This window comes from Macrobrachium nipponense, chromosome 26, assembly GCF_015104395.2.
Source record: "Macrobrachium nipponense isolate FS-2020 chromosome 26, ASM1510439v2, whole genome shotgun sequence".
Classification (NCBI taxonomy): domain Eukaryota; kingdom Metazoa; phylum Arthropoda; class Malacostraca; order Decapoda; family Palaemonidae; genus Macrobrachium; species Macrobrachium nipponense.
In genome coordinates this window covers 967,276-982,927 of record NC_087215.1, presented here as the reverse complement: position 1 = coordinate 982,927, position 15,652 = coordinate 967,276, and the positions used below count along the sequence as shown (strand labels likewise).

General features: G+C 39.8%; 1 protein-coding gene across 1 annotated transcript; it reads right to left on the bottom strand.

The window, feature by feature from the left end:
- Positions 1-3,526: 3,526 nt before the first annotated feature.
- LOC135199956 (uncharacterized) lies at positions 3,527-15,652 on the bottom strand. The gene is made up of 5 exons (XM_064228082.1): positions 15,531-15,652; positions 9,826-10,017; positions 8,380-8,858; positions 6,716-6,890; positions 3,527-5,439 (listed from the first exon to the last, which is right to left on the bottom strand). The coding sequence occupies exons 2-5, from the start codon at positions 9,997-9,999 to the stop codon at positions 4,003-4,005; spliced, it is 2,265 nt and encodes a 754-aa protein (XP_064084152.1). The 5' UTR covers positions 10,000-10,017; positions 15,531-15,652; the 3' UTR covers positions 3,527-4,002.

Below are 15,652 nucleotides of genomic sequence, written 5' to 3'. Positions count from 1 at the left end.
TCAACTATCTGAACGGTCCAGTTTGGGTTAGGTAAGCCAAATAGGCCTAGGCTACAAACAGGTTAGATGTTTACCATTTATGCTACATTTTAGGTTTGAATCAAACGTAACCATTGTTCCCTTTCGCTTTCCTATTACATTTCCCGCAAATTTAACTGATTACATAAAAACTAATCGTAATCGAGCTAAATCACGAAATCGCACGGCATATAGGCTATAGGCCTATATCAACTGCATACCATTATAGACCTACAGAATGTGAATAGTAGGCATAGTAGTACCATATTAAGCTCCATACTAAGAAATATGCTAAAGTTATACAGTTCGAAATAGTCTAAACGTATGAGTTATTCGATTAATAAAAACTATAACAAATAACAAAGAACAACATAGTTGAAAATGAAAATAAATAAAGCTGTTCTGGTTTGTTTACTTATCTTTGTCATGAGGAGCGGCAACAACAGCAGCAGCATCTTGTCCCTCTTCCAGCAGTAATAATCTCCAGGGAATCAGAATCGCTTTAATAATATCTCGATAACGCCGTTATTGACGCAATTACGGGCGCGCAGACGCAAACCACACAAACACTAAATGATAAACAATATCTTGAGCACGAGTCTACGAGACTGTCTCCTTCATTCCTTACACAAACAAGGACCGAAACGACACTGAAGACGAGGAACTATAGTATACCACTATATTAAGTAACATGTTTTGTTTATATTTTCGTTAATCAAACAATAAAGATAAAGATAGAGAGCAAGAAATTCAACCTTTTACCCTGGAGACATTTCTAGTTAACGGTTTAGTGATATATTCATTATAGTTTCATCAGCGAGAAAGAAACAAAGAAAAGAGTCGCTGGTGAAAACCAAACCGGCAGTTACCGCAGAAAGAAAAACCCAACAATTCTCGGTAGTTTTATAAGCTGTAAAAGTATCCGGTTTATTCTTCTTTTTTGGGGTGGGAGGGATAATTGACTCAATTTCATGGAAAATTCGTCTTGTCTCACGATTTGGTCAGCTCATGATGTACGTGATGACGAATAAATTGTGGCTGGTCGTAGCGTCAGGAAGGACATAGTATAGGTCTAGCAACTTCATCTCGGTAGGATTTGTTGATAACTGAACCACGTGAATTTTTATTATGTATATATTTCTGAACACGTACGTTATCAAGGGAAACTATTGGGTTTATTTGGTGACTATTTTAGCCGAAAACGGCAATTTTTTAATATCACAACTCATGGCCTTGCGTTTACCATCTTAAAAGTCTTAATCCATTTTCTATGTTTTTATATAGTACGTTTTCTTTTACATTTTATGATAAACAATACTATTCTCTGAGTTCAGTGCTTACTCGATGTTAAGCTTTTATACACTGATATAAGCCTATATATAAAGGGGTTTACATGCCCAAAACTTGATTTATGTAGTCTTGAAAAACAAAAGGATAAACGGACCTCATATTATTAGCCATTTATTTCTAAAATCTACGTGATTTCAACTTTTCTGACAGTTACGAAATCAAGAGAACTTGAAATACAAAACGTTCACGCAATTGGAACATTAGGTTTTGCTTAAAATACTAAAAGCAACATTTAAAGCCAATAAACATGATTATAAACAAGATTACTAAAAGCAATTCAGTGCGTTTTTAGTTCAGCAAAATTAACTTCAGTTGCAACAGTTGCAAACCATTTTGTAAAAATCTCCGTGTTGAATTATTTTTTTTAATAACCACAACACTAAATATCTTGGCTTATACGAAACTACCATTCACAGTTCTCTATCTCCTCACTTCAGGACCCTAAAAATTAACTGTAACCACTTAACAATTGTACTTGCGTTTAACAACAGCATCAGAATTCCTTTATTTCATCATCAATCTTGCTTTTGCAATACAGAACTGTATTTTTATGGCATTTTGTGCTGAATATCTTTGTCAGCCTTTTATAGATTTCCCCCATTCAACATTGTGCTACAGACTTAAACAAGCATGTGGCTTGTGCACTTTCCATCTCCAGACCTACTACATATTCTCAGCTTCAACACTTAGGCCTCGCCTCGAAAATTAATCTAATCATTCAAGATTATCTTGAGAATAGTTTTTGAAAAGCGGGTTTGTCGACGCAAGCAAATACATGCTCCCCGAGAGAGTGTGCTCTTAATAAATCCTTTAAGATAAAATGGTTGGATCGAGGTAAATATTGGGTAAGTGAAAATAGACAGAGAGGTAGGCCTAGTAATCTGCTGTAATGTGAAAAGAACTGAAGAAGTTACACATACGAAATAGTACTTACGGGTTTAGAGAGCAAATATTTAGGTCAACTTGCACTTTACGAGAGATTCTACTTTAGAACGAAGGAAATTTTGGCGGCAATATTTGCATAATGATAGAGATGGTAATTGTTTCTAAGAAGATACATTAAAATCATTGTAGATCACAAGATAAGAGTCTTTTAGATATATAATGTTAGAACATTACTATTGACAATCCGAGTATATGAAAGTCAGGATGTCAAGCCAAACACTATAATGAGTTACGGAAGTAAAAGGATCTACGGCTAGAAATGCGATTAAACTCCACAGCTTCACTAAGAAGTAATCGAGAGGTTTAACACCAACATTTTTAGCCCTGAGACAACAGCCTTCACTGTTACTTAAAACATCAAAACTTCCTAGTTATGGATTTTGGATTAAATACGATTCTGTGAATCTTATTTATGAGAACTCCAACCAATTAGTTCTAGAAGAAAAGAGGGACAAAGATAAAGGAATAAAACCTAAGAGAGAGTATAGCAGATTCACATAAACTGTGCATCTGATGCCTAGGTCCGTCCCTTACGACGCTCCTGATTGGCCGTTGATAAGCCAATCACAGGGCTGGAGACTCCCAGTCTCTCGAGTGTGTTTACATGGGCAGGATGTATGTTCCACCTCTCTTGAGGGATAAGTTTCTAAAGTACCCCTCAGGAGAGGCGGAACATACATTCTGTGTATGTGAACTCTGAGTGTGTTTCCAGCCCTGTGACTGGGTTATCAACAGTCAATCAGCAGTGTCGTAAAGGACTGGCCTAGACATCACATGCATGGTTGATGTGAATCTACTATGGTACCAAGTACAAGGGCCTAAGGGTAAAACTTGGAGAAAACTCCGCAGTTTTACAAGGATGTGATATGTAGAGGGGTTGAACAGCAAGATTGATTTGAGGAACGGGTAACAAAGGTACGGCTTATGACCTGTCCGTCCACACGGTCAAGCATTGCCCATGAACTTTGTTCGATGTGACGTCGGAAGCATTTAAAGTCAGTGCCTTATCTGCCGTTTCTCTGCTTCCTTCTGACGTCACATAGAACAGAGTTCGTCGAGCAAAGCTCGACCATGTGGACAGGCCTTATAGCTAAAAGAAGTGGGCTCAGCTATGTGCCTAAGCTCAGCCACAAACACCCTCCAGTAATTAGTTTTGGATTTATTTGTTTATAATCAAATTATAGTTATGCAGGTTTCTTGTGGAAAAATAGGCTCTCATGCAATTCATTTATTAAATAAGTTATAGAAATAAATTTAAATACCATATAAATACAAATTATCTAACACCTACTGGGAGTGTATAACATCAGAACAGAAAAATTATAAATAAATAACCTTTCTAACTCAAGACGTCAGGTAACTAAAATATACAATTATCGATATAAAGGAAAGGCATATTCCTATTCTCCTTTTCATCATATATATATATTTATTATTATAGGCTCCTCTTCTCATCTTCCCATCGACAATGCCATCTGCCGGAGTCCGCATGCTAAGATACTTCAGTAGGTGGCACAGTCTACCTCCATCATTAAAAAATAAATATTTTTTTTTTGGCTGACCTCAATTTGGATGATATAAATACTTAATCCAAATAAAAGTCCTGGTTAAGATTAAAGTTTAGCAACGATCTCCAGAAGTTTTATCCACTCTCTTCAATATCAAGTGGAGACGAAGATTCTGCCACGATCACTCGAGGTCGTGCAAGAACTGGCAGCGACTTCCATACAGACAGAAGCCTTTGTTATGGAAGCTGAAGCACTGCTTTGTGCGGTACATGGGGTGTTTTGGATAAGACCTGAGGTCATTCTGGCCGTGGGCATACAAGCAGGCATCCCCGTAACTGCAGTATCCATTGTACTGAAAAGACCGACACAACTCTGTCTTATACTTCGTCATGTCGTGCTGACGAGGGCTCGCCGGGGACGATGGAGAAGAGCGAGCGTCATTCACAGACAGAGGCCCAGCAGAAGACCCATCTGAAGAGCATCTTCGACCAGGTTTGGACCACGGCAAGAGGTGGTTGCTACCTTCTCTCAGACGCAGAGATCGCAGCAAGTCCGCTAAGTGAAGGCTACTCTTCTCAGACCAGTCATTTCCATCTCCTCCTGCAGCACCTGTGGAAACCTCCAATTCATCACTGTCATTTCCACTCTCCCCAGAAAATACATTATCATTTTGGGCTTCGTCATGACAAGTATCAAGGATTTCCATATTTTCGCTGTCCTCAGACTCAAACCTTCGTCCAGTTTTCCTCTTCCTTCGGAATAAATTTTTCATTCTTCGCTTTCCAGTGTTATATTCTTTTACTTTACTGTAGAAACTCTTTTTAGTCTGAAGGATGTCTATCGTAGCACTCCCAGATTGTTCAGAATGAGCACCAGCATTCGCATTTTCAGAGTTTGCAAGCCAGTTATCTGTACCATCACTCCAAACTGTAGCAGAGTACAATGGAGCTTCTCGCAAGATGGTCTGAACAACATCGAGATCTTTTATCTCTTGGCAATTAACTTCAGTAGGGTAATCTGATGGTGCTGCAGAGACCTCGTCAGGTGCTTCACTCTCTGAGCTTAGTTCTTTTATTATTACTTTTTCAATTGGAGAAAGACTCACGGGAGATATATCTGAACTTTCCAGTGGAAATCTTTGACTGCATTCAGAACTATTCCTTGGTTTTATCTGATTTACAACAACAGTAGCACTCAATGGAGAGAAAAAAGATTTGGCTTCTGTTTTAGATGTAAAAGAATCCGAGTTGTTGTTCAGCTGTTCACCCGACTGAAGAGATCGAAGAAGACTGAGGTTCTCCTCCAGTAGGATGGCAGAATTCAAAGCAGTCACCTCATTACACACTGGAAGGGTGCAAGTGAAGAACCTGTTGTCATCATAGACATCATCAGAGCTTATCAAAAAATTTATTTGGCCCTGGAGTGAGTTAGGTGAATACAATAGCTTTTCCACTGTGTCAGGAGGATTCTGAACTGACTGGCATGCTTTGGAAGGTGTAGAGCTTATCAAATGTATCTCAGGAATGGTGTTGCCAGATGTTTCAAGGAACCTCCAAGTAATGTTGGCAGTATGAGGAAATTCTTCACTGGACGGGTGGTAATGCAGTGCTGCCAAGACCTGTCAACATTCAGAGAGAAATACAGTCACCAAGGAAAATTAATGTTGGTTAAACTTCTCTTCTTAAAGTACAACTGCTTCCTGCACTATTGTCAAATGTGCAGTCATTAACTGCCATGTAACTTTAGCTGGCGATTTTATCTTTTTCTTTAAACTGGAAATGAATGAAAAACTAAAATCTCCACAATCAACACCAATGGAATTTCAAGACTAAATCAAAGTCAAATAAGAATAAATCTCTATCTTTAAAGAACTTGGTAACACATGTCCTCAAACTCTGGGAGATATATTATACTCAAGTATGAAGAAAGCAGCGTTTAAAATGCAGGTTACATTCATTATTATATACTGGTTTAATCAGACCACCAATTCATAACTGAACTGTCATATGGATAGTCCAGAAGATGTGTTTCTAAATGAGTGGTGAATCGTGGAACAAAGATAGACATCAAGCAGCCAGAGGGGAAAAGATCAGTGGGATTAAGATTATGATTATTTGCGCTAGGTAAAACACAGTTCAAAAGTAGTACTTAGACTAGATAAGAACGAAGACCATAAATTGTAAACAAGCGTAGCTAGAGGATTACGGATTGCCATCGTAAATGTAACAACATGAAAAGAAAAAAGATTTATCTGTGAAACACTGGTCTAGGCAATAGCATATTCCTGTTCAGCTTTGGTCTTCAAGTACTACAACCTGAACCTCACTCTCCACATTGGTTTTGCTGACTATGAAGTTATAGCTTGTATAGTTCAAAGTTAAGCACTTGAATAAAATTCAACCTCAAAAAACAGACATACAGACATACATACCCAGAGTGCTTAGAAGACATAGCATGGTCATAGTAGGTAAGACAGAATGACAGGTTTTTCCTTATAATCCTTAAACCCTGAATAAATTTCATATAATCTGCCTTAACAGGTCTGGGAAAATATTGGTTACAGGAAAAAATTAAGACTGATAGATTAGAGGACAAGTGTATATGGAATAGTGACTATCGTAGCAATGTCCAAATTCGCAATCAAGCCAAGTGCGCTGCTGCCATGAAGATCTCACCAATCCCAAAAAGACAGCATTATGGCGTAACTTTTAAAGTTTACGTCTGAAATTTCTGCATATGTTCTGCATCAGAGAATGAGAATGCAACGTAAAACATATTTTAACATTGAAGAGTTTGGCCCCAAACCACAAGTCACTAGAGTACAAACTTCCAGATCTACTTTTGGACAGTACAAGGATCAAGAGAACAAATGTCAAATTGCCACACAATAGTACCTCTTTGTTAGCAATAGAACACTTCAAGATGCCTTCTTCAGGATCGTGGATAAAGGAGCATCTGGCTCCATACCGACAGTAACCTGTCTGGTGGTAGGACTGGCAATTGCGCGTCTTGTATTTACCGTGGCGGGAGGCTCCCCTTAACTCCTGAAGACCATGGGCGTAGTTGCACCTACGTGAGACACAAAAGGGGAGGCATAGCAGGTTATAGGAACGAAACTGTACCTGAAATGAATTGTTAAAAGATAACAGTCCAAGGAAATGGCAGTACAGCTGGAGTAGAATTGATGAAGTGAACAGATGGTCATGGAGTGTCTCATACTCTTGTCTGTCATCAACCAAGCTTGTGAGTTATCATTCAGAAAACAATGGAATTTTACTGGAATTAAAAACTTTTAGAAATTTCCGCAAAAAGTGCATTGGTCACTTACGCAAAAAAATACATTACTCTCGTGGAGAACAACAACAAATTGTATTACAAATTCCCATCTTGACCAGTTTCAGCGCCATTTTATTGTTCTGTAATGACAACCACACCTTTAACTAAGAGTATTACTGCACATTCCTTACACTTCTAGTGATCATTTAGTTCTCTTCTGAGCAACTCCTCGAACTAAGATTTCAAAATTCATCGCCACAAAGATTCCTAAGCAATTTAAACATAGCAACTATTATCAACAGCTGAACAGTTACAACCGTGTATTCAGTTAAATGTCAGGAAGGCACTTGAAATTGTTATACAAATCATGGAAAAGACAACTGTACATCCACAACCACAACACACTTACATAGGCTACACGTACAAAAATGTTTCCTCTTTTTCTACAGTTGTCGTTACCCCTCCCCTATGGATGAAATCATAATGCATACTTGAAGGAAAAATATGAGATTGGAAAATATAATAAGACCAATGTACAAGATGATTGGACTAGCATGTAAGAGTCTGAAAAATTTTAAATTTTGGGGATATCATTCCAACTATCCCCGCGCTGAACACGACGTACCCAAGTTAGGAATGGAAGACCCACATGATAGACGAATTATTGAGATTCGTACAGGTTAACAAAGGGCTGAGGATATACGAATAATGAGCATTGGTGCTGCATACGAAATAGTCAGATGAAAAGTGAGAACTAGAGTAGATTTTTTTCGCCGTAGGAGAGGAATCAAGTCACCTGGTTTACTTGTGGTAACAAGAGTCATTCTTAGGAAATGCACAAAGTTCTAAAGAAGAGTGCTTTGATTGTCTTACTGAGGTGATGAATAGTGGGATGAATGCTAATTAGCATTCAAAGTGATTGTGGAATGAAGAGAGAAAAGCAAATATTCATTAAGATTTTTCTTGGATAGAAACATCAAAGTACCCCAGATACTCTTATGCTTCGAGCCTGAGGACTAGATGCCTATAGTGTTTACAACCTTTCACCATATTGAAGGTCAAGTGTTTTTGACCATAGATAAAGGTGAGGCATGTTTTCCCTCTTTTTTTTTTTACTTCTCTCTCTCTTCTCTCTCTCTCTCTCTCTCTCTCTCTCTCTCTCTCTCTCTCTCTCTCTCTCTCTCTCTCTTCTCTCACACACACACACACACACCAAAGTTCAAATCATCAGCAAAACTCGAACGCGAGTGCTGCCTCCCCCATTACCCACCTGACACCATACCTGCAGTTGCCATGAACCTGGAAGGACCGGCACAGCTCAGTCTTGTACTTTTCGGGGTCCAAGGGCACGAAGTCCTCGTCCAGGGGCGTGCAACTGGCAGCGCTCTCCGAGAAGGCGCGATGATTCCCCTTCCTCCTCCTCCTGCTACTCTTGGACGACCTCTTCGGGAAGTCGTCTGCAGTCTTCGCGGACTGCGAGAGGACTTCGAGGACCTCGACCTGGCGCTCGGGCGAGTTCTCATCCTCGAAGGGCCACGCCGTGTCCTGCGCTACCATCCAGTCGGGAGGGTACTGTGTGCGAGTTGGAGCTGCAGGAGGAGGAGGGGGGAGAGCTGGAAGAGACGGGGAAGGAATCGAGATTGGAGATGGCAGCGGAGAAAGCGGCCTGTAGAAGGGCGCGCGAGGTTCCTCTTCGAGGTTCTCCCAGGGGAGGATCATCGGGGGGAAGGATCTTCCCGTAGGTGTGCTACATTGCCTTCCCTGGGGGTGGAAAGTGGATTTGTTTATCATCATCATTTAGCAAGTTGATATGGTGGTATGGCCCTCTTACTGGGGTTCGGCTTTATTAATCAACTTATACACCAATTATTTAACCTATCAAATACCTCATAATAAATCCATAATTTTGAACAATGCCATGAAAATAAGGGTCTAAATTTTAACAATGTCATGAAAATAAGGGCCTAACTTTCCTAAATTTTGAACAGTGCCATTGCCATGAAAACAAGGGCCTAACTTTCCTAAATTTGAACAATGCCATGAAAATAATGGCCTAAATTTCCTAAATTTTGAACAAGGCCATGAAAATAAGGGCCTAACTTTCCTACATTTTAACAATGCCATAAAAATAAGGGCCTAACTTTCCTAAATTTTGAACAATGCCATAAAAAGAGGGCCTAACTTTCCTAAATTTTGAACAATGCCATAAAAATAAGGGCCTAACTTTCCTAAATTTTGAACAGTGCCATGAAATTAAGGGCCTAAATTTCCTATCATATATAAAGCAGGAAAAAAGTTACTAGCTTCAGTTAGCGACTCCCGGGGAACTTAAATACGATGTTATTACCACAAATAACTTTCGAATTATACTGTAAATTAGTCAAGTATCCTTTTGGCAAGTTAAAGTTGATCTACTAAAAAAAGGCAACAGGAATAAGAATGAGTATATAAAACTTACACGGAAGGCCAAGCACTGGGACCTATGAGGTCACCCAAACGCTGAAAATAAAGATGAGGCAATTCTTAGGAGAGGGTGGCAAGGAGGATGGAAGAAGAGAATATGAACGGAGGTACAGTAAGAGAAACGAAAGGGGTTGCAGCTAGGGGCCGAAGGGACGAAACAAAGCACCTTAAGTAATGCCTACAGAGCCCCGCACGAGGTGCACTGACGACACTACCCCCAGAGGGCTACGAAAGCAAAAAAAAAATATTAATTTCAGCTCCTCACCCTGGAAGAACTGGCATTCGGGAAGAGCATCGGTAGGAGGTTGCCATCATCGGACGTATCGGGAGGGGGCGCGTAGGGGGTAGATTTGAGGAGGGGGTGGCGCCCCCTTCGCTTTGCCCCAGCAGCAGCCGGTCGAGAGCCGCCGCCGCCTCGACGAGGGACATACTTCGTCATTAGAAACGAGTAGAACCTCTGGGAGGAAAGAGAAGAAGTCATTATTAGAGTTGTCGCTGATGATAGCTGGAAGGCCTCTTCAGAGAACTGGGACCTATGAGGTCATTCAGCGCTGAAACGGAAACAGACAGTAAAAGGTTTGAAAGGAGCAACAGGAGGAAAACCTTGAAGCAGTTGAAGCACTATGAGATAATTGTTAGGAGAGGGTGGAAAGAAAGATGGAAGAAAGAGAATATGAACGGAGGTGCAGTTAAAGGAATAAGTTTAGAAATTAACAGCTACCTATTTACGCCTATATATATATATATATATATATATATATATATATATATATATATATATATATATATTATTATATATAAATACACACACACACATATATATAATTATATATATATATATATATATATATATCTATATATATATATATATATAATATATATATATATATATATATGTGTGTGTGTGTGTGTGTGTGTGGGAGAGAGAGAGGGGGAGAGAGAGAGGAGAGAGAGAAATTTAATTTTGTGAGGTTAAATAAGAGAATAGCGCTTTACAAGGAGGATCGACTCCTGATGAGAATGAAGAACAGTATATGATTATATATAACAATCATAGCAGAACTATTTTCAGACGCCAGAGGGGAGTATAACTACACCCTCAGGAATACACCCTCTCAGGTTTCCTGTAAATCCTTATGGGCAAAAGCCACCACTGTCGACTAACTACTAGGTACATGATCTGCTACTTAAGATTAACAGAAGCAATATTAAAAAACAGAATAAAATCGAACTTGGTAACTTCTTGCTGGTGCTGGAGAGGTCTCTGAGCGAACCACTGGACTACTGAAAAGTGTGCGTGTTGGAGGGAGGGGGGAGGGGGAGGGGTGGGGGGAGGGGAGGGGGGAGGGGGGGAGGAGGAGAGGGCAGGTGGTTAATTCAACACCTTAGAAAGAAAATGACGGCTGTCTTTATTTGCTCTACCTTACTCTTAGCTCTGGTCATCATGCAAAAAAAAAAAAAAAAAAAAAAATCCAAGCTAGATAGAAATCATTCATTTAATGGAGGTTTCTTCGCCTGTCAATCAAAAGTTCTATATTTTTCTATGTGGTTTGAAATGATGTTGTTCAACATTAGTTACACAGTTTAGAGCATCATATACAATTTCGTCGTCGTCATAATAATAATAAGTAATAATAATAATAATAATAATAATAATAATAATAATAATATAATAATAAATACTAATAATAAACTAATAATAATATAATAATAATAAAATAATAATAATATAATAATAACATCCTTAGTACAAAAAGACAAGAGTAAGGGAAATATAGCCAGTAACTACAGGCCTATCACCTGCCTACCAATAATGTGGAAGTTACTAACAGGTATCATCAGTGAAAGGCTATACAACTACCTAGAGGAGATAAACACCATCCCCCACCAACAGAAAGGCTGCAGAAGGAAGTGTAGGGGCACAAAAGACCAGCTCCTGATAGACAAAATGGTAATGAAGAACAGTAGGAGAAGGAAAACCAACCTAAGCATGGCATGGATAGACTATAAGAAAGCCTTCGACACGATACCACACACATGGCTAATAGAATGCCTGAAAAAAATATGGGGCAGAGAGGAAAACACCATCAGCTTCCTCAAAATTACAATGCGCAACTGGAATACATACTTACAAGCTCTGGAATAAGACTAGCAGAGGTTAATATCAGGAGAGGGATCTTCCAGGGCGACTCCCTGTCCCCACTACTCTTCGTAGTAGCCATGATTCCCATGACAAAAGTACTACAGAAGATGGATGCCGGGTACCAACTCAAGAAAAGAGGCAACAGAATCAACCATCTGATGTTCATGGACGACATCAAGCTGTATGGTAAGAGCATCAAGGAAATAGATACCCTAATCCAGACTGTAAGGATTGTATCTGGAGACATCAGGATGGAGTTTGGAATAGAAAAATGCGCCTTAGTCAACATACAAAAGGGCAAAGTAACGAGAACTGAAGGGATAAAGCTACCAGAGGGGAGCAACATCAAACACATAGATGAGACAGGATACAAATACCTGGGAATAATGGAAGGAGGGGATATAAAACACCAAGAGATGAAGGACACGATCAGGAAAGAATATATGCAGAGACTCAAGGCGATACTCAAGTCAAAACTCAACGCCGGAAATATGATAAAAGCCATAAACACATGGCAGTGCCAGTAATCAGATACAGCGCAGGAATAGTGGAATGGACGAAGGCAGAACTCCGCAGCATAGATCAGAAAACCAGGAAACATATGACAATACACAAAGCACTACACCCAAGAGCAAATACGGACAGAATATACATAACACGAAAGAAAGGAGGGAGAGGACTACTAAGTATAGAGGACTGCGTCAACATCGAAAACAGAGCACTGGGGCAATATCTGAAAACCAGTGAAGACGAGTGGCTAAAGAGTGCATGGAAGAAGGACTAATAAAAGTAGACGAAGACCCAGAAATATACAGAGACAGGAGAATGACAGACAGAACAGAGGACTGGCACAAACCAATGCACGGACAATACATGAGACAGACTAAAGAACTAGCCAGCGATGACACATGGTAATGGCTACAGAGGGGAGAGCTAAAGAAGGAAACTGAAGGAATGATAACAGCGGCACAAGATCAGGCCCTAAGAACCAGAAATGTTCAAAGAACGATAGACGGAAATAACATCTCTCCCATATGTAGGAAGTGCAATACGAAAAATGAAACCATAAACCACATAGCAAGCGAATGCCCGGCACTTGCACAGAACCAGTACAAAAAGAGGCATGATTCAGTGGCAAAAGCCCTCCACTGGAGCCTGTGCAAGAAACATCAGCTACCTTGCAGTAATATGTGGTACGAGCACCAACCTGAGGGAGTGATAGAAAACGATCAGGCAAAGATCCTCTGGGACTATGGTATCAGGACGGATAGGGTGATACGTGCAAACAGACCAGACGTGACGTTGATTGACAAAGTCAAGAAGAAAGTATCACTCATTGATGTCGCAATACCATGGGACACCAGAGTTGAAGAGAAAGAGAGGGAAAAAATGGATAAGTATCAAGATCTGAAAATAGAAATAAGGAGGATATGGGATATGCCAGTGGAAATCGTACCCATAATCATAGGAGCACTAGGCACGATCCCAAGATCCCTGGAAAGGAATCTAGAAAAACTAGAGGCTGAAGTAGCTCCAGGACTCATGCAGAAGAGTGTGATCCTAGAAACGGCACACATAATAAGGAGAGTGATGAGTGTGATCCTAGAAACGGCACACATAGTAAGGAGAGTGATGGACTCCTAAGGAGGCAGGATGCAACCCGGAACCCCACACTATAAATACCACCCAGTCGAATTGGATGACTGTGATAGAGCAAAAAAAAAAAAAAAAAAATAATAATAATAATAATAATAATGCTGAAGTAGCTCCAGGACTCATGCAGAAGAGTGTGATCCTAGAAACGGCGCACAAAGTAAGAAAAGTGACGGACTCCTAAGGAGGCAGGATGCAACCCGGAACCCTACACTATAAATACCACCCAGTCGAATTGGAGGACTGTGATAAGAAAAAAAAATAATAATAATAATAATAATAATAATAATAATAATAATAATAATAATAATAATAATAATAATAATAGTCCGTAAACTGTCAAGTGTTAATCTGAGCTAACCAACTGGAAGTTTGCTTTTAAATTACCTTTCTCTGTATACCCTCCTGAAATAACCTTTTTTTTAACGGTTAACGTAAGGACTTCGTACAAACAAAAATTAGAAAAAATGCTGCAGCAGAAAGTAATTTACAATTACCGCTTGTGTTCAGCTACAGCAATGACAGCGAGATATACAATGATAATTTTCATAGTCGCTCGTCATTTGTGGGTATTTAATGAGTAGTTCAATTAACACTAAAGGAGAAGCCTATACAAACCTTGACTATATGAAAAACGAAAGAGTAACCAGCTGAAGTAATTAAACAAAAACGGGGGGGGGGGGGGGCGGGGGGGGGGGGTGGGCGTTCAGATATACTGTTATGGCAGACTTATCAACTGTCATTTTAAAAAACTTACTCTCCGATTCCATCAGAGTAACTGTTCAACTATGCCGTGCTTTCTATCACAGCAAACAGCCAAGTGCAATAAACATAAAACCTAAAATCATATGTGGTTCCAGTTGTCGCAAAACTCCTGGATGAATTACACTCGGGAACGGTTTTAAATTCCTAAGTAGCTCTCTCTTCCCAGCCACCAGGAATGGGAATAATTACACTCGGGAACCATTTTAATTCATAAGTACGTCTCTCCTTCCCAGCCACCAGATATGGGACTACGTAACGCTGAAATAAGACTAAATTAAGTACAATATACTAGAGAATGATGGGAATATGGCTAGTCTGTGCCACATGCAAATGGAAAAATAAATTGCGTCGAGATTGTGGTATCAGAATTAACTTATTTCTCGCAGGTCAGGTTAGGCCAGAGCAGAGTCCTGGTATCCTATAACTTTAACTGCAAGACAATAGTCTACTAATTTTGTCTAGTTTAGTAATGGTCTGGGCAAAGCTATTAACTCATTACCTTGAAAAATATAGTGTAGGTCAAGATGTGCATTCACAGTAACATTTAACGGGCAAATTCTACGAACTTGTAAAAGTGCATTTCCGTATGACATTGCCAAGAGATTTAGAATATCGCCTGTTTACCAACACTTCACGACAATCCACTTTCAAAATCGGTTGGCAATTTTGTAAACACTTCGAAGAACACAACCAAAGTATTGGAGCAAGAGTGGAGTATAAAACAGTTTGCTCAGTAAATGCCTTATTATGCTTTGGTATTTTAGAATGTTGCAGAATGAAATATTCGCAAGCCTAGGATATTACCGGTACATAGTGGCAGATAAGATACTGTCAAGTTATCTTGGCTTATAGTTCAGTTTTAAGGACACGAAATGGAATGGTTTTGACCAGCTAGGCAGTTTGTCAAGTATGACAGGTCAGTTTAGGGGGTAAAAACATTTAAACTTTTCGTGCAAATCTACAGCAGCCTTTTCACGATGTATGCACATTTGTGAATTTACGTGAACTGGTCAATTTGACAAGTGGGACAGACCAGTACAGGGGGGAAAATGTTGACAATCGTCCAATTCCATGCAAATTGCAACCTTCTGACCATCTGCACATATGTGAATTGGGTTACTAGACACCGTAACATCGTGCAAACCTGCTGCTAACAATAAGGCAAAAGTCATGATACTCACAGTTCACTATTCGCCACAGAGGACCCCCCAAAATCATGTCAACACGCTCACAGAACCCAAAACAAATAGAGGAAGATTTACAGAAGGGTCATTCCACCACCTCAAGATAAAACCTCCACTCTTGAAGTTTCAAGTTTCGCTGGATGCAGAGTTCGTCTCAGTTTCCACAAGCAACTGTTAGTCAGTAAGCAACGAAATGGTTTTTGGGGGACGACGCCCACTACATACCCCGGGCCTGGACGGTGACACAGCTGTCCACGGGGCACTGCGGAAGTAAAGACTGACGAAGACTTCGACGTAGAAGACAAAGTTGTTGTGGGAAAGGGTTACGGACCCAAAACAAAGTTGGC

What these genes read in the sequence shown, in the direction of transcription:
- LOC135199956 (XM_064228082.1), bottom strand. Translation starts at nt 9,999, where the DNA reads ATGACGAAGTATGTCCCTCGTCGAGGCGGCGGCGGCTCTCGACCGGCT. An exon ending in CGAATGCCAGTTCTTCCAGG is followed by an intron (nt 8,859 to 9,825) that starts GTGAGGAGCTGA and finishes TTCCACCCCCAG; the next exon opens with GGAAGGCAATGTAGCACACC. An exon ending in CAGGTTCATGGCAACTGCAG is followed by an intron (nt 6,891 to 8,379) that starts GTATGGTGTCAG and finishes TGTCTCACGTAG; the next exon opens with GTGCAACTACGCCCATGGTC.